This window comes from Medicago truncatula, chromosome 2, assembly GCF_003473485.1.
Source record: "Medicago truncatula cultivar Jemalong A17 chromosome 2, MtrunA17r5.0-ANR, whole genome shotgun sequence".
Lineage (NCBI taxonomy): Eukaryota > Viridiplantae > Streptophyta > Magnoliopsida > Fabales > Fabaceae > Medicago > Medicago truncatula.
In genome coordinates this window covers 9,484,686-9,503,808 of record NC_053043.1, presented here as the reverse complement: position 1 = coordinate 9,503,808, position 19,123 = coordinate 9,484,686, and the positions used below count along the sequence as shown (strand labels likewise).

Genomic DNA, 19,123 nt, shown 5'->3' with positions numbered 1-19,123 from the left:
CCCCTCAAATATATGTATTATATGTATGAGAAATGATATATGTACATTCACTTTTTGATAACTTTTTAACAACTTTCTCTCTCATATTCACATTATATTCTTAATATCTCTCTTTCTTTTTCTCTCACTATTGTTTTAGACCAATAGGAAGAGAGTAAATAAAAGTTGTCACTAAAGTTATTAGATATAGTTGTATAAATATCACAACTCTATATGTATTGCATCCGACCAATCTTCAAATTAAACAGGTTAAAAAAACTAACCATTCTTCAAATCTATGATTTCTATCTCACCTACTGGAGTCCTAATCTTCAAAAGTATTGCCTTCCAAAAATGTAAGCGCCCTATCTTTTTCCAAGGAATTTGACAATGATGGCTCTTTTCCAAGGAATACATTCAGCTTTAATGTCTATTTTATTTTTGGATCTCGTTAACGAATGTCTTCGGGGCACTCTTTAAGCAACTCAAATTTAGTAATTATTCTTTTAAAAATCAACTATTATAATTTTCAATACATTCAATACACAACTTTTCATTAAAAACTTACCATTTAAAGTGTTTAAAGAGTGCCCTGATACACCCTCATTAGGTGAAAGCCCAATTAAGTTATGGACGAACTTAACAGTGATGAGGAGTCGGATAGCCCAACTAATGCTTTGATCTTTCTATTATTTTTGAGTTCCAGAAATTAAGCAAGTTTGTTATGCTACACTTGCATTATATAATATGTACTTGAAACCCTTATGCTTATGATGAATGATGATAAGAAAAATTCTATTAATCTCTCAAATTTCCTCTTTCTTCTTCCTAATTTCTCAAGGAGTATACGAGTGCTTCTATCTCGATACACTAGGGTGTATCATGCTCCCGGCGCGCGGGTTAACATTTCCTTTTATTTTTTATAAAAAAAACTTTAGAGAAATATTAACTAGTGCTTCCGGGACACTAGTTAAGGACCTTAAATAATAAACTTTTATGAAAGTTAGTACACATCAGTGCATTGAAAATTGAAAAGTTTGACAGTTTTAAAAAATAACTACTTAATTTAGAATACTTTAAGAATGTTTGGGGACACTCGTTAACAAGACCCAAAATTTTAATACCATGCAGAAAGAGGTTTCGCTCCCCAGTTTCATCTTGTTTCTTCTCTCCATTGTCATCCATGATTACATCCTCTTCATACCTGGGATCCTCCAAATACCACCATTGATCCTCTTGTGGTATTTTAGACGTTCCTCCATTGAAGTTGATACAAATGTGTTTGTATGATACCTTTTGACGTGTTGTCCATCTGACACATTTGATGGTTGAGTTTCATTCACAAGAGTATTTTATGAGTTTTCATTTTAACTACTTTTCTTAATTTGTGCAACGTTGTAAAAATGACTTGTATTTTTTCGGAGGAGATGATAATGATAGTTTTCTACTTCCCTAATTAAAAAAAAAACATAATCAAAAGAGACTTAACTAAAAATATACACTAGTAGTATAACTTTTTCTTTTTAAAGTATACCGACCATTCAGATAATGTCCACTCCTATTCGGTCCAATTCACAATGGGCAAGGTTCCAGAAATTGCATAGGTATAATAATTTGCATATTGTTGACCTCTTTAATTAAGCCAAAAAGAATTGCCAAGGACACACATTTTAGCAAATTTCTCATTTTCCAATAGTTTTAAATGGGGATAATGTCACCAGCCATTTAAAGTTGATACAACGGTCTGAAAGAAAGATGCTACCGTGAAGTGAATGTCACCTATCATCTTATTTTAATTAAATATTTTTTAAGATAATTAGTTTATAATCTTTTACGAGATTATTTTACATTGTTTAAATTAGTTTTATCCACCAACATTAATAATGGATTGAATATCCAGTTTTTTTTTTATTTTTTTTTTTAAAAAAAGTCATAATATTCAGAGAATGCTACTTACATATTATCCACCAACGATATCTTTATGTTGAGAAAGGGAGTTGACTCTACGCTCTTGTCGTATATTAGTCAACTTCTTAACAACTAAACTATCACCTGTTGCTAATGGATTGGATACCTTTTTTTAAAAAGACGAAAGACTAATTAATTTTTTGTCTTAACCATTAGATTTTATGAAGGAAAAAAAAAAAGATCACGGTAATATAAAATTCTTTTTTTTTATCAAGCTAAGAAATGCAATATAATACTCAGGAGATGCCTGAACCGCATACAAATAAACAATTCAAACTAAGACAGCAAAAGAGAACACACCTGCCAATGGAGGTACAAAGACCAAATCCATCAATGGCTACCTATACAACACAAGCTAAGACACTAACATGAACTGCTAAGCAAAGCAAACCAGTCCAGCAGTAGAACTAGTAGTAAAAAGAGTACAATATATCCCCCCTAAGATAGATTCAGCCACCATCCAAAATAACAGAAGTTGAACCCACATAAGAACAACAACTGCAAGATATGGAACTTTCAACAAGACAGTCACATATATTTGGGATTGCTTTTGATCACACCCTTTTTGGAACGCGTTTGTGTGTGCTCACTACTAGTGTTTTGCATGTCCTTGGGACTCCTTTGCTTCTTGGGTCTTCCTCTTTTACCTTTCTTAACAGTGTCAGAGACCAGGTATTGTGAAGCAGTTGGAGATGTTGCTCTATGCAGTTCAGAATCAAATTCAGAATCTATAGAACTATCAGTAGCATTTGTGTCCTCTTCCCCCCAAAACTTACTCAAAACTTTACCATCCTTCCTACAAACAACAGAGGTGTTTTGAGGCACATTAACAACTTGCACCTGCCTTTTATCCTGCCCCAAAATCTCTACCCTAGTTGTGACAGGGGAGATGATAGGCTGTAGGATGATATGCTCATCAAAGGTTGGGGCCAAAGCTTTCCCAAGTGATATAGGTGAAGTGCCTGAAGTCAATTCCACATGCTTAGAAGTCCTTTTTGTCCAGTTACTAGGATCCTCTGAAGTAGTGTCATGAGTCAGTTGCTTCTTACCTAAAGAGATTTCCTTAACACTTGAATTTTTATCTTTTTGCTTATCCATATCAGTGTGAGGTAATTTCTTAGAAATGTCTTCCAGAGTTGGATTTCTAACTGTTTGCTCATCCATATTAGTGAAAATATATTCCTTATCCTTTGGGGTAGCATCCCCTAAACCCTGCTCATTGTCCAACTCCAACAAGTCAAAAGTATTTTGCAGTATTAGATTGTTTCCAACCTTCTGAACATTACCAAGTTCCTTATCAGTGTTGTGCTTAGGTAACTCTCCTTCCTCAATCTCAGAAGTAATGACCTTGTTAACCTCTATATCTTCAACATGTTCATAAGTTTGAACATCCTTCCTAGCCTGGTTACTAGAAACAGTCACAGTTTTGAACACAGGTTTAGCTCTAGCAGTACCAGTGTGAGATGGCTTATTTGTTGTGGCTGAAACACCTAATTTAGAACAAGTTTGAATAGAGTGCCCAATCATCTTGCAGTTAGCACAAAAGAGAGGGTGTTTTTCATATTGGATTGATATTGACAAAGCATGATCTTCCCTCTCTACTACCACATATTCAAACATAGATTCAGACAAATCAACATCAACCAATACCCTAGCAAAGATACTAATACGTCTATGTAGTATAGCTTCATAAATTGACAAAGGTGTGCCCAAACCTGATGCTATTTCAAACAATGTCTGTTTCTCCCAATATTCCTAAGTTAAGTTCAGAAATCTTACCCAAATTTGTGCATGTGTTTGAGATTGAGCGTGAGGTGTGAAATCCTTTGACCAGCAATAGAGGCGCAGCAACCCAGGCTTGAGATTAACCATTCCAAGAGCCCAAATCCGTCACATATCTTCAATAGAGTTGAATTTGAGCTCAAAAAAGCCCTTTCCAAGAGGAGTCAGATTCCAATTTTGTAACTGAGGCCACTGAACGTTGAGCTTCGCCTTCAATGCTTGAGACGTTAATGGAGCGTCCCCTTTGTGTAGGGTTAACCTTCCATGGAGGTGGGTTTGACATGCTGCTAAACCCAATTCATAAGCGGCTCGAGAAATTTTCACACGAACGGATTTTCCCATAATCACCTTAGGAGGTAACTGAGCAAGAAAAGGTTCACCGGAGCTTTCACCTGAGAGAATCTGAGCGAATGATTTACCAGAAACCGGTGGCTTCACCGTTTGATTCCCCACCGTCTGGTTCGCTGGCTTGGTCACCGTCGAATCCATGGGAGCCAGAAACGGCCACAGACACACCATTAGAATGAACCAGAAAAGCTTCGCCGGAGATCGTACCTCGTGAGCAGTAACATATCCAAAAAGAGAGTGGAAGCAGATGAATGCGGCAGAATCGACCTTGCAGAGTAGAGGGGATGAAGCCGCCACCAAAGAACGGCCGTGAAAACTGAAAGAAAAAGCAAATCGGAGCACCACCGGAGTAAAGCTGGAAAAGATTAGGTTGCAGGAAAAAAAATGGTTACAGAGCACATTTTGAGAGAGAGAAAATTTTAGAAAATTCATCGAATTTGTTAGTAATGATGTTGAAGTTGTTAACAATTCACTTGAACTGTAAATAAAATCTGACAATTGATTATTCTAGCAAGAGAATTTGAACTTGGTTCTTTTTAACTAAATTATTTGTCTCAAATTAGGTGACAACTAGGGTATCCATGGAAGAATAATGGTGGGTAATTTACCCCAACCAATACACATTAGCCACATAAGCACATTTTTAAGTGGTATCCATGAACTATCTTGACCCCACCAGCAAATTGCTCATTTTCATTGGTTGGTGGGTAATTGGTAAATTACCCACCATTCTTCAAATGTAATCTAGAAAAAAACCCTCAAATTATAATCCACTTTGAAAATTTTACACAAATTAAGAAAAATAGTTAATTTTGTTTGAAAAAGAGATACTGCAAATTAATATTTTATAAAATTATCATTCATCAATAATATAATAATATGTAATATATTTGTTAAAAAAAATATGGAAAAGATAAATTAAAGGAATGAAAAAGTAATTATAAATGGTATGTTAAAATTGATTTATTATCCAAGTCAAAGAAATCTCTCAAAAAAAAAAAAATCCAAGTCAAAGAAACATTAATAATGTTATGTACTTTTGTAAAAAAATATTCAAAGTTATCTAATAAAAAAAAAAGGTGACTAGCAAAAAATAAGAAGTAAAATTTATCTAACTATTGATCAATTTGTGTGTATTTTGATTGAAGGTAGAAAAAAAATGGCTGAGGGTGGTCATCCATTAGCAGACAAGACAGAGTTCACAGAATGTTGGCGAAGAACAGCTGAATCACCTTACCTCATGCGTCTTGCTTTGTCTGGTGGTCTTTTATTTGGTTACGACACAGGTTTGTACTAATGTTCTTCAATTAATATATACTTTTAGATACAAATGTTGTTGTTGTTGATGCTGCATGTCATAACTTTTTCACGTGTAGGTGTGATTTCTGGTGCTTCGTTATATATCCGTGATGAGTTTGAACAAGTTGACAAGAAACCATGGCTTCAGGTGATTTTTTTTTTTTTTTTGTACTATTGTACTTATTTTTCGTTTCTTACTAGATTTGGTGGGATCCGAAATTTTGAGGTCTCGTAACCAAGCAAAAGTCAATGGATGAGATCAGAAGGTTCATATTTGACTTTACCAATAGAAATTTAAATGTTAATTCTCTAATGTGATTGAAGAAAAATCCATGTGTATGTTTGTTTTAAAATTTTTATTTTTGAAAGAGACAAAATTGACTCTGACATAAAATTGTTTTAGTGCATTTAAAATTGTTCTAATTTCAATTATTTAACTTACGTAGTATTTAAATATCAATTATTTTAACTGAAATTAATCATTCAAAATCATTGCATGATAGTATAACTAAACACACACCAAGTGGTAGTTCTTATGCATTTCAAGGGAATTGGATAATGTGTGTATTTGGTTATGTGATGACAAAAAATATAGTTTGAATGAATTGGTTATAAAAACTTAATCATGGCTACATCAGTGTTTGTTCGTATGTTTCCCAACTCTCTGATTTCCGGCTTCGCAAAAATCATGGTAGTATACCAGGTTTACAAACATGCGCTAAAACTAAACCATAAATTTAAGAATAAAAATCAATGGTAGAGACAAAAACTATAAGTTCTAGTTTCGAGTTAGAATCAACTTTGGAAGCAATTTTCCATAAAATCACATATCTTAGTCGTTAGATGAAGATCCAACGACCTATATTTCGAGTTATATTTTAAAACAAACTCGATGAAGCCAAAATGCCAGCCTAGAGATCTTTATTAAACGACTGACATCTCTTGACTTCGATTTTGTAATTCTCCTCACCGCAGAGAATCTAAGTCCAATTTCAAGATGGCTGACTTAATTGTTTTATTATGCAGGAAACCATTGTTAGTATGGCTTCTGCAGGAGCTATAATTGGTGCAGCATTTGGAGGATATATGAATGACAAGATGGGAAGGAAGAAAACTATTTTAATGGCTGATGTGGTGTTCGTTGCAGGTGCATTAGTTATGGCTGCTGCTCCAGCTCCTTGGGTTATCATTATCGGAAGACTCTTGGTTGGTTTGGGAGTCGGTGCTGCATCCATGACTGCTCCTCTATACATCTCAGAAGCTTCCCCTGCTAAGATTAGAGGAGCATTGGTTTGCCGTTTGCACCAATGGTTTACTCATAACAGGTGGTCAATTTCTCTCTTACCTCATCAATTTGGCATTTACCAAGGTATGTTTGATTGAAATTTGAAGCAATGTAGTTATTGAAGTTCATTCATAACATAACACTTGAATGAGATTTTTGTTTTTATGTCATCAATTTGATTTGTTTTAGGCTCCCGGGACATGGCGTTGGATGCTTGGGGTGGCAGCGATTCCCGCTATCATACAGTTTGTATTAATGTTGTCCCTCCCTGAGTCACCTAGATGGCTCTACCGGCAGGTAATCCTTACTGTCATCATGTGATGTATAAAATTTTCTCAACCAGTGTTATTAAATAGCGGCTATCACAACACTATAGCATAACGAAAGTTGAACAAGTCACTATTATTCTGCAATATAGTAGAAAATGTTGTTATATAGCGACACTATTGCAATGCTGCATTGCAGAATTTGAACAATCTACTATTTTCCGCAAATGACAACACTGTTTATCAAGCATGCCATTGAAGAATTGCTTCGATGTGCAAGATCATTGCCTCAGTGTGATTGTTGTTTAATGAAGTGGACTATGACTTGATGTTAGCCTTTTGCTTAATTACAGCGATACTCTTAAATTGTTTTAATCAACAATTCTTGTATTCCTCATCTGTAATTATAATGTTCTGGTGTATGCATGTATTTAGTTGAAATTTGTTTATACATTGCAACTTAATTCTTAAACTATTTACAATGGTGTTTAGATTACATTGAGCTTAACTTCGTGCGTACACTGTGAACGATCAGTACAATAACAGTAGAACTCATTTTTCTTTTCCCACAGAGCAAGGAAGAGGAAGCAAAGCAAATTCTGTCGAAAATCTATCGACCGGGAGAAGTTGAAGAGGAGATGAAAGCCATGCATGAATCCATTGAAGCCGAGAAGGCAGAGGATGGCTTGATCGGCCATAGTCTTGCACAAAAACTAAAGGGTGCCTGGTCTAATGACGTAGTTCGAAGAGGACTCTACGCAGGCATCACTGTCCAAGTTGTTCAACAAATTGTCGGTATTAATACAATCATGTATTACAGCCCAACCATAGTTCAGTTTGCTGGAATTGCCTCCAACTCCACAGCATTTGCACTTTCATTGGTTACTTCTGGTCTTAATGCTGTTGGAACTATAGTGAGCATGGTACTCATTGATAGATTTGGAAGAAGAAAGTTGATGCTTATCTCCTTGATTGGTATCTTTGTTTCACTTGTAACATTAAGCGTTACATTCAACCAGGCAGCTCACCATGCACCTTCACTCAGTATACAAGATTCACTTAGCTTTGGTGGGAACTCTACATGCAAGGCTTATACAACGGCCCCAAATCACTTGTCGTGGAATTGTATGCAATGTTTGCATGAAGATTGTGCATTTTGTGCCAATAGCCAGAATGAAGTAAGTTCCACTCTATATTCAACATGTTTCCTTTAATTTATTTATTTTTTATATTAAGAAGCTCAAGTGAGTTGGTCCATGAGGCTCACATAGTCGGGGTCAGACCTCAAAACTTAGAGAACGCTAACTTGCTTTTGTCATAAACCGACTATCCTATAAGTTTAAATTGTTAAGTAAAAAAGGACATGAATTTTATATCTGATACACCTCATATATTTGTCATCCTTTCTCATGAATATGTAAAATATTGAATTTTATCAATAAACGCACATTATTATTAAGCAAAGAGTTGAATCTTATTCACCCTGTGTCATACAGTTTCTTCCAGGAGCATGTTTGGCAGCAGAAAAGAATATCCGAGGCATGTGTTGTGCACAAAATTGCGTATGGTTTTCTCAAGGTTGTCCAAGCAGAATTGGAATCCTTGCAGTTGTAATCCTTGGACTATACATAATATCATATGCTCCTGGAATCGGAACAGTGCCTTGGGTTCTAAACTCGGAGATTTATCCTTTAAGGTTCAGAGGAATAGGTGGAGGTATAGCAGCAGTTTTCAACTGGTGTGCTAATGTAATTATGAGTGAGTCATTCTTAAGCATGATAAAGACTCTAGGAACTACTGGAACATTCCTCACCTTTGCAGGGTTCTCTTTGATTGGATTTGTAGCCATTTATTTGTTGGTGCCTGAAACCAAAGGTCTTCAGTTTGAGGAGGTTGAGAAATTGCTTCAGAAAGGGTTTAGACCTTTCCCATTTAACAAGAAAAAGGATGATGACAAAGGGAAGGAGGAAGTGAAACACATAGCTTGATTGTTATGTCTTTTGTTCAAGACACAACTTGTGTTTGGATTAGCTGTATTTGTAGTTATATCTGAAGTGAAAAACCATATAACAGACATAATACTCAAATAGGGTGACATTTAACATACACAAGTAACTCTTTTTGTGTATCATACACAAATGAACTTTTCACCATTGATATATTAGTATTTTATTCAATGGCTAGGATTAGAGAAGGGTTACCTTTTTAGTAAGTTTATGTGATGCAATGTGTGTATTTGCAATGTTACCACCAAATTTTATATAATTATAAATAGATTTTTTTAATATTAATTAAAATTTTGATGAATTGTTTATTCATTTGATGACAAAGTTTAGTCTAAATAAATAAATTTTGACATCTTTCAATTTATTAATTGATAGATGTCATTTATCAAAACATTTAAATAACATTTAATTATAATTTTTTACAATTACTGGCTAATTGAATTTTTTATTTGACTAAAAAATTACGAATTGTCTTTAATTGATAATAAGAACCGTTCATTTTTAGACTAATTAAATGTTATTCTGGGCATTAACCTCTAAAAAAAATTCTCTCAAGAAAAAAAAAAACCTCTAAAAAAATTAAATAAAGTTTTCACAGTCGTATGTAGTTGCTAGACTAATTAAATAAGTTCTGAGCATTAACCCCTTAAAAAATTGAGTTTAATTGTGGTGCTGTAAAGTCAACCAATAGAATGCTGCCATTTCATTTTCTCTTTTAATATAATTATTGAATTAAAAAATAAAATTAATTCCATCGATGGCAATGGTATGATATTCTACTCCGACACCGTTGTTCACCGCTTAAACCCACAAGCCCAACATCCTTAAAAGACAATTGAAGGTTGAGAATACTATTTTAACGCACAACCAAGATGGTATTGTTTTCTTCAGAAAAATACCAAATCACACTGCCCTTTTTCTTTAACAAAAACAAAAAAAATAATACTCTTGGTTGGTTGAGTCTGAATAAAAACATCTGATTATAAAAACTGGAGGGCCAGAATCTAGTATCACAATGCAATGACACAATTTATTAGTTTTGATGATGTTGTATGTGCAAACATATGCTGCTATCGTGAATCTGCTAAACCTCAGCACATCCGTTTGTTAATCAGTAGTATTTGCAAAAACTCCACCGTGATTGCCACCATTGCTGCGCTATAGTCACTGTTGGAGCTGTCAAAACGGGCCGGGCCCTACGGGCCGGCCCGTTTAGCCCAATTAATTATAGGACTTGGGCCTTAAACATTGAGCCCGAATTTTAATAGGGCTTTTTAGCCCGGCCTTAAAAAATTCGGTACCCGTTAGCCCGTATAACAAAAAAATCCTATAAATTATATATATTTTTCAAATAATTCTTTACTTTGTTGATTATCAAAGTAAAAAATAAAAGTGAAAATTCAATGAATTAACACATATGAATGTAATATAAAATTATATTTACTTGTTTCGTTATTTATATTAAAGATCAAATATATAAATATCTATAACTTTTTTTTAGGGAAGTAAATATCTATAACCATAACGTATATAATTTATTTAAAATTGTTTTCCTCGCCGTTTTAGTTTACGACTGGTGTACGAAAATGTTTACAATTTTTTTTTGTGCTAGACATTATTTAAACATATTAAAAAATAATTTATAAAAAAATCTATAGGAGTATTTTATAGTACTTTTTATATAAAAAAAAATTAATTTTTAATACGGGCCGGCCCGTTAGCCCGCGGCCCGTGTAGGGCCGGGCTCGGGTAGTATATTTCAAGCCCTTTTTTTCAACCGGGCTTTTTGGCCCGGCCCGATAAAGCTCGAAGCCCGTTTATGGCCGGGCCGCCCGTTTTGACAGCTCTAGTCACTGTCATGGAAGATGAATTGGAAGTTTTCGTTGAGGATTAATTAATTTTTAAGTATTAATCTCTCATTAAAAGAGAAAATGAAATGGCAGCATTCTATTGATTGACTCTGTAAAGTGTCTTTACACAGTCACTGCACCATAATTAAACTCAAAAAAATTTACTCAAGAAAACAAACCCAAAAAATTTACTCAAGAAAACAAACCCTTAAAAATATGGGTTTTGTTAAGCAACATTGATTAAGGAATCCAAAAAAGAAAAATTTAAATTAAAAATAACACATTTTTTTTTTAGTCATTGATTACACAATTTCCAATACAAAAACTATATATTTGCTTCCTTAATCAGTGTCGGATACGGGTTAATATTTCCCTAAAATTAAACTTCAGAATTAATTATGGGAACATTTAGCCATGAATCTGAACATTATTTACCCAAGAGCGTTTAGATGAGATGGAACGAATCTCTTTTAGCTTAACCAAAGTCTTTGGTTCGAATCCAGCCTTGGGCATGCAGCAGGGTTAAAACTCTTAGGAAGAACCTGCCGCCCATTTGTGTCCCACAATGCTTGAGGGATTAGTTTCCACAGTTGCGCGCGGAGGATATCCAACCCAAAAAAGAATCTGGACATTATTTTCGACATAAATCTAGGCATTAATATCCGCAATAAAGATGAGCCGAGGAAAGAGAACTTAACAACACAACATCCTTTCATTGCTTTTGCTTCATCCAGTACATTTGAAGGCCGATTGATACTAAAAAATTACAGATCGCAAAAAATTCACTCACTAAATATTAGATTGATTGAAACAGTTTTAGATTGATACTAAAAAATTCTAGATCACAAAAGGGAGAGAAAGAATCGCAGATCCAATCGCAAAATCAAAAGAAATGAGAGGGAAAGACCTATGGAGATTTAGAGGAAACCAAATGATGATGTGAGGATGAGAATGAGTGAGAACTTGAGAGAAAGAAAAAACTCATTTTAGTTTGGTGTTGATACTGGTGACATGCTGTTCTTGCTGTTCTTCCTATTCAAACACTTCCTCTTAAACGATTTCTGAACAACAAGATTTTTGGTTGGTAAGCATTTAAGTTTTGATTTTGTTTGGAGAAAAATTGATGAAATAAAAGTAATAATTTAGTCAAAGTAGTATATTAGATTGTTTTGAGGAGGTACTTTGAATCCAATTTAAAATTAGGGTTAAATATGTTTTTGGTCCCTATAAATATATCAACTTTTCATTTTAGTCCCTCTAAAATTTTCTTTCAACTTTTAGTCCCTATAAAATTTTCATTCACTACTTTTGGTCCATATTTTAAAGTTAATTTTAGTATTTTTGAATGAAATGTGTAGAATATTGTAAAAATATTTTTCAAAAAAAATTAGAATTTGTTAACTAAATATAAATTTAATATGAATTTTTAACCATCAAAAATATAAAAATTCATATTAAATTAATGTTCCGTTAAAAAATTCTAATTTTTTTTGGAAGAGATTCTTATAATATTACGAATTTTTCTTCAAAAATACGAATTCTACGCATGATTTTATTTTAAAGGAGAGACCAAAAGTGAAGATTGAAAATTTTTAAAGGACTAAAAGTTGAAGGAAAATTTTAAAAGGACTAAAACGAAAAGTTGGTATATTTATAGGGACTAAAATCATATTTAACCCTTAAAATTATACCTAAAAGAAAGACTTGTGTATTAGACCTTCACCCTCAAATAACCTTCACCCTCAAATAGTAGTTTGAAAGCAACATGGAGTAAAAGTTCAGCAAAATACTTAAAAAGACAAAGGTATAATGAAGAAGACGTGAGAATACAATATCCTTCTTTAAGTTATATTATATATCTCAAGATGCTTCATACATAGCTTTAAGAAAAGGCCATTGCTATCTCACCAAACAGATTGGCCTTTTGATGATGGAAGCAATCAACCTATAATAGTATCAAGATATTAAAATAAATAAATAAAATATTAAGGAGGAGAGACCACCGACACCTGGTTAATTCAATTCAAAACTTAGAATATGAAAGTGCAACCATCCAAACAAACAGCAGGACAAAAACACACCTGCTCTGCCAGCTAACTGATGATTATTATAAGCGACAAGAAGATATGAAAGGGGAAAAGAAAATATAGATCATCAAAATGTAAGATCCTACTTCCGTTTTTAAATATAGATAAATTTGACTTTTTATATTCATTTAATTAATGATGTATGTGATTCATAATTAATTGAATGAATTTAAAAAGTCAAATTTACTTATATTTTGGAACGCAGGGAGTACAAAATAAATGATACAATGTGTGGTTGTATTAAAAACAAGGTCAAGGTGGGGTTCTGATTTGCCATACAGATGTAACAGCTTAAACCCTCATTTGGTAGCATGCAGCGGGTGAACCGCTTCTCAAGAAGGGCATGCAGCTCAAGGGACCCACTCATCATCATCCATCTATTTATATTTATATATCATTCAAATAAAAAACTTCCCAATCTCCATTTGAATTAAGCCTGTGTTTGGTAGGTATCTCTCGGCATATCAAAATCACGGCGACCCACTATGATTTTTCAAAAACTACACTTTGTAGTTTCTGTAAACTGTAAAATCACAGTAAATCGCTGTAATTTGACATATCCACCGTGATACAAAACATACACAGGGACCTTCCACTAGGACACATGCAATATCAGATCTTTCAGTAGCTTGGTGAACACTGAAATTTCAAGGCCAGACTTGACCGAATTTACAACTCACTCTTTACTCTTTTGAGAATATTAGTACTAGAAAAGTTTTCTAAAGATTCTTGTCTATTTTAGAGTTCTGACAATTTCCAGTTGTTTGGAAAAATGTCAAAATATCACAAGTTTCTGGTTACCTGCTTTTGTCAAGAACACATATAGAAGTATATTCCATATTTTACTTCTAAACATTCACACATCCATTCACACTGAAATTTCGTGACAGAGTATCAGATATGGAATTCTGGCCATGAAAATATGTGTACGTTTGTTGAGCAACAGTTGAATGTCAAAAACAGCACACTTCAGTTGAGAGTTACATACTTTCAGTGCAAACAGATGAAGCTGAGTAACTGGCTTACAGTTATGCATGCAATCATCAGTACAAAATACACAAAAACTCAAGCTCCAATTTAACCAAAAGGAGCTATGGACACAAACATAATCCAGATAGCAGTGAAGTACTAGGCTACTAGCTCCGCACTTTCACAACAAGTGGGAAGGTAAAACATACAATGATAATCAGAAACCCTTTTCCCAAAACTAGGGTAATCTGTACCAAAGAAATTTAAAAACCTAATCAACCAAAGGCTCAAAGACAACCATGCTTGTGTTTGGTCCGGTGTCGGTAAGCATTCACCGTGCATGTAGTTGAAGCATGAATATGAAGCTTTGAAGCTACCACGCAGTGAGCTAGTGACACAGTGGATTCGGTGAAATCCAAACACACGCCATGTAACTCCTGGAAACACAACAAATTGGAACAAGGGAAAGCTAAATGCCAAACCTAGCTATATTCATGCATCTAAAGGTCAGTCTATAGTCTTATAGATTGCTAACTTCTTCTAACTTCAATAAACATCCTTCCAAGAATGTTTGGCACACTGTACAAACCAGCAAAGCCGCTATATACACAATAATCAATTACATTGTATAATTACCTTCCTAACTAATAACCCAAATACGCAATTACTTCTCTACGAAGTTGAAGTTGATGCTTCTTGTCTTGATTCTCGCAAATATCGAAGAAGCGTCTCAGCCTGCAAAACAAAACAGAGAACTTGGTGAATTAACAGGAAAAAAGAAAATGCAGATCCAGATCTGTTCTTCCACAAAAAATAGCCAAGAGCAATGATAGATAGAAAAGAAATTAACAACGTGCATCATTGAAAATTAATTTCATCACATTCATACTAATGCCTAAAGAAAATTTCAAGGATTAATGACTTCAAATTCTCATTCAGCCACATCAATCAGAATACTTTATTCAGTCAAAATTGTTTTGAAGAAGATTAATCTTTTTACTTTATAATAATAGGATCCCAAATGTTGCTTCTGACAGTTAAGTTATCTAAGCAAACATGTCAACATTCAAACATTGTCTGCAAACAAGTTAACATTCAAGCATTGTCTAATAAAAGAAGACCCCTTTCATGTCGAGGTTTATTAAGCTCTACAAAGTGTATAATAATATATAAATACACACAATAGGAAAAACAGAACATAGTCAAAAGTTTTCAACATATATACATATGAGGAAAAACAGGACATAGTCAAGAGATATCATGATTAGAATAAAGGGTCGAACACTCAAAGTCAAGATATCTTAAATAACCAGGTGGTCATAACAATACTAAACAAATATACATATGAATAAATCTTTTGAATCCTATAGTATGAAGCAAAATGCAGAGATTGAAATTTACCTTATGCTTAGCTCGAGGAGTTCCATTTTGCGAAAGAGCGACAAGAGGAGGAATCCCACCTTCTCTAACAAGCAAACCTCTATTGGTAACACTTTCAGCACAAAGCTGCAAAAGTGTTAAAACAGCAAATTCTTTTCCTTTCACAGACCCATCTTCAATGGCTTCCACAAGCGCAGCAATTCCACCTTCTTCCACAATGGCTTCCTTCCCTTCGTCAAACCCCGCTAAGCTATTCAACACCACCATTGCTTTCTCCATCATCCCATTCCCTTGCTCAGCCACCAGCTCCACCAACGGCTTCACCACACCAGCACTAACAGCTCTCTCCTTGTTCTGCTTAACAGAGCAAAGCTTGTACAGCGTCGTTAATGCATCTTTCTTCCCTCTGTTTGAACCGTTTAACAGAAGCGAAACCAATGGTGGAATCGCTCCCGAAGCTCCAATTGAGCTTTTATTCTCTTCCACCAACGCTAAACTCAGCAGAGCACAAGCGGCGTTCTGCTTAGAAGTCTCTGTCCCAGTTTTCAATACATAAATCAACGATTTCACAGCTCCAGCATTAAATATCAGTTTCTTATTATCTTCATGAAGAGAAAGATTCAACAACGCCGTCACCGCGTGCTCTTGTGTCCATGGATCACTACACCGAAGCAAAGGAACAAGCAAAGGTACAGCACCGGATTCACCGATCAAAACACGATTATCAGCTCGATTCTTTGCAAGCAACCTCAATTTCGCCGCAGCAGACCGTTTCACAGCCACTGAAGAAGACTGTAAACCATCCACACAAAGCTTCACCGTCGGTTGAAGATCCTCCGGCGAAATACTCTCAATAATCTCCGTCGAGAAATTCTCTCTTTGTAAAAACCCCATGCAAGGCTCCGGTTCAACAACTTCAACCACACCATCACCTCCAACACCACTTCCACCGTCACACTCCGGCGACGGTAACGTCGCCAACCGTTGAAGCTCACCGGAGATATCACTACTACAAGCTGAATAAGCATATTCACTAAAAGCTTGAGAAAGATCTAGAAGGTCTTGTTCAGAAGTTGATGATTTTCCGGATTTGTGATTCTTGGAAGCGAGTTCACCGAGACGGAGGTCGACGACGGAATCGGTGAGATTTTCCGATACACAGGTGGATCTTTCGGTAAAAGTGCAGCTACTGTTATCTTCATCGAAGATACTGGATCTTCTTGTTCGCATGGATCTTCCTATGTTTCGCTGTGATTTTGAAGAAATAGATGAATGATATTGATAGGTTTTTGGTAATGGAAAACGATTTGAATTGGAACGAGAATCTTCTAGAGAAACCATTCTTAAAGGTTCAAGGTTTGTAACTTTGTGTAATGATGATGATTTTTCTTCTATTTTGAAGTTTTCATTTCATAGTGAGAAAAAGTGAGTGAGGTTGAAGAAGAGAAGAAGAATAGTATAACTGTTTTTGTGTTATTTAATTTAATTTTTATGTGAAATGAAATTAAAGGCTGGTTTTTGCTGTGAGTAATGGCTTTGATATAATCATCCCTGATAAGGTGGGACCAATTTATGGAGGGAGAATAGACGGTCAGAGATGTGTTGGAGGGTGAAATGATCGTGGGGTTGTTAACGTCTGGTTAAAGCGGCGTCGTTTTGTTCGACTTTTGTGTGAGCGAAATGACTGAAGTGTCCTTGTTTTGAATTTTTTTAGTTTTGTAGGTACTGGGTTTGTGTGGGGACGGACGTAGTATGGGAAGATTTCAGGTGGAAGGAGCTGTAGGGAAAAGAGAGTTAATTACAGTTGTCATACAAAGTGTACCATGAACAAATGGCACGTGTTGGTGTCCTTGGGAACTCAAATCTGCGCCATTTGATGTGTGTACTAACCGTGTTTGTCATTTTAGGATGGAGAAAGTGTTTTGTGCGCTGTGGTTTAGAGCAATCCAACAATTATTTTTGTACAATTTTTTAGATAATTTTGTTGCTTTCTTTTTTTATTAGTTAAAAAAAAATGATATTTGTATAATTATATTTTTGACAACTTTTTAAACAATCATCTTTCTCATACTCACATGTTTTTTATTCTCTCTCTTATTCTTTCTCTCTTCATTGTTTTTGTCCAATCATAAGAGGAGAAAATTAGTTGTCATCAAAGTTGTTTAATTTTAGTTGTACAAATATCACTCATCTGATTAAAAACAATGGAGAGAGAAAAAAAAATATAATATGAGTATGAAAGAGAAAATTGTATCAAAATGGTTGTACAAATTTCATTTCTCTTTTATGAAAACGTTTCGTGAACACGTATGGATCCATAAATCTTAAGAAATTGAACAAAAATATATCTTAAGAAATATGGGAGTGGTGTAGTAAAAACATAAATAGACATAAGTGAAGAGAGTGATGAAGAATATGTTGTGTACATATATTGTTGTTGTTCTTAGATATACAAAAACTAACAATGCATTCTAAAACTTTTATTAAAGATAACTTGAAATGTGTGGACGTTGGAATGAAGGAGAAAAACAAAATAAAAGTAAAAGATTGTATGCAAATATGTGTGTATTTAAAGCGTAATTATTGATTAGGAGTGAGCAGGGAAAAATTGATGTTGAGTACCATAATATTATAAGTTAAATTGTTCAAATTCTTATAGTCTTGAGATTTTGTTATAAGAAAAATGTTAACAAGTGTTTTAAAGGTATTGTTTAAATATTTAAAAGTAACAACTTTGTATTGGAAATTATGTCGTTATGACTTTAACAAGTGTTTGACTCGTATTATTAAGACGTAATTTTTTTTTTGTGGATTTCTTAAACAACGTCTTTAGTGCACTTGTTAACAAGACCCTTATTATAAAGATGGAGTGTTCAATTCTATTTGTGTCATTGATTAAAATCAAATTTCATAATTGGTTTGGTTTGACCAAAGTCTTCAAATTCTATCCATATACACCCTTCGATCATTAATATAAGCAAAAAACTGTATTTTAGGTTCATTCATTTAATGATGCACATAGTCTTTATTATAGACCACATACATCATTAAATGAATGAACCTAAAATGTAATTTTTTACTTATATTAGTGACCGGAGGGTGTACAACCCAAAGTGCTCTATTCCAGACAAAAGAGACCAATCATAGGTCTAATCGCATCAAGGTTCCACCCTTAACTCCTCTATACTAGCCCACTGTCCACAACGATCAAGAAGCTTTTTTCCCTTCAATACTTTTTACTTTTGCTCTCTTATTGATTTGAACGTTGGGATGTTTGGAGTTACCCCTCAACTTGCATCACAACGGTTGAAGCTTGACACAAGCCAACATTATGGTCACCATAGATCAATAATCACTGGGCTCCCTCACAGGCCAACCATGGTATAAGACCGATGGTTTGACTAACATGATAAACAACTCATTGTATCAAAAAAAATTGACAATGGTGCTCAGACAACATGTCTCATTGATGGATGTCAATAGGGGTTATCGACTCACATTGTATCATAAGTTGTTTCGACAATAGTAGCCAAATGATAAGGTGAAGTTACCAATTGGAGCTTCATCATTTCCACCAAACAATATCCACTCAATCATGAGACATGAAGTGTGCTTAAGAATAGAGATAGATGATTTAGTGGGTGAATATTAGATGCATATACTTGGAGTATTTAGTATTAAAATGGGTATGTCAGAATTATGGTTGTAATTCAGGTAAGATCAATAGCGTTATATGTTGCATTTTTATCCAATAAATGTACAATCAATTGGCTCTTTTGCAAAAACACGGAAGGTCAAATATTTAGTTGACCGATCACACTTAATTATAGATGAGATACATTATTTATTTAATTATCTAAAAAGCGAAATTTCGCTTATAATAATGACCATAATGTTTTTTTTT

The 19,123-nt window shown here is 34.3% G+C and overlaps 1 protein-coding gene and 1 pseudogene across 1 annotated transcript; one reads left to right on the top strand and one right to left on the bottom strand.

Annotated features, from left to right (window-relative positions):
* The first annotated feature begins 5,220 nt into the window (after positions 1-5,220).
* On the top strand, positions 5,221-9,164 carry LOC11408718 (inositol transporter 4-like; annotated as a pseudogene).
* A 4,585-nt stretch (positions 9,165-13,749) lies between these two features.
* LOC11407167 (U-box domain-containing protein 4) lies at positions 13,750-16,720 on the bottom strand. Its single transcript, XM_003594201.4, has 2 exons — positions 15,241-16,720; positions 13,750-14,574 (listed from the first exon to the last, which is right to left on the bottom strand). Exons 1-2 carry the CDS (start codon positions 16,558-16,560, stop codon positions 14,512-14,514), a joined length of 1,383 nt encoding a protein of 460 aa, XP_003594249.1. The 5' UTR covers positions 16,561-16,720; the 3' UTR covers positions 13,750-14,511.
* Between the last annotated feature and the right edge of the window lie 2,403 nt (positions 16,721-19,123).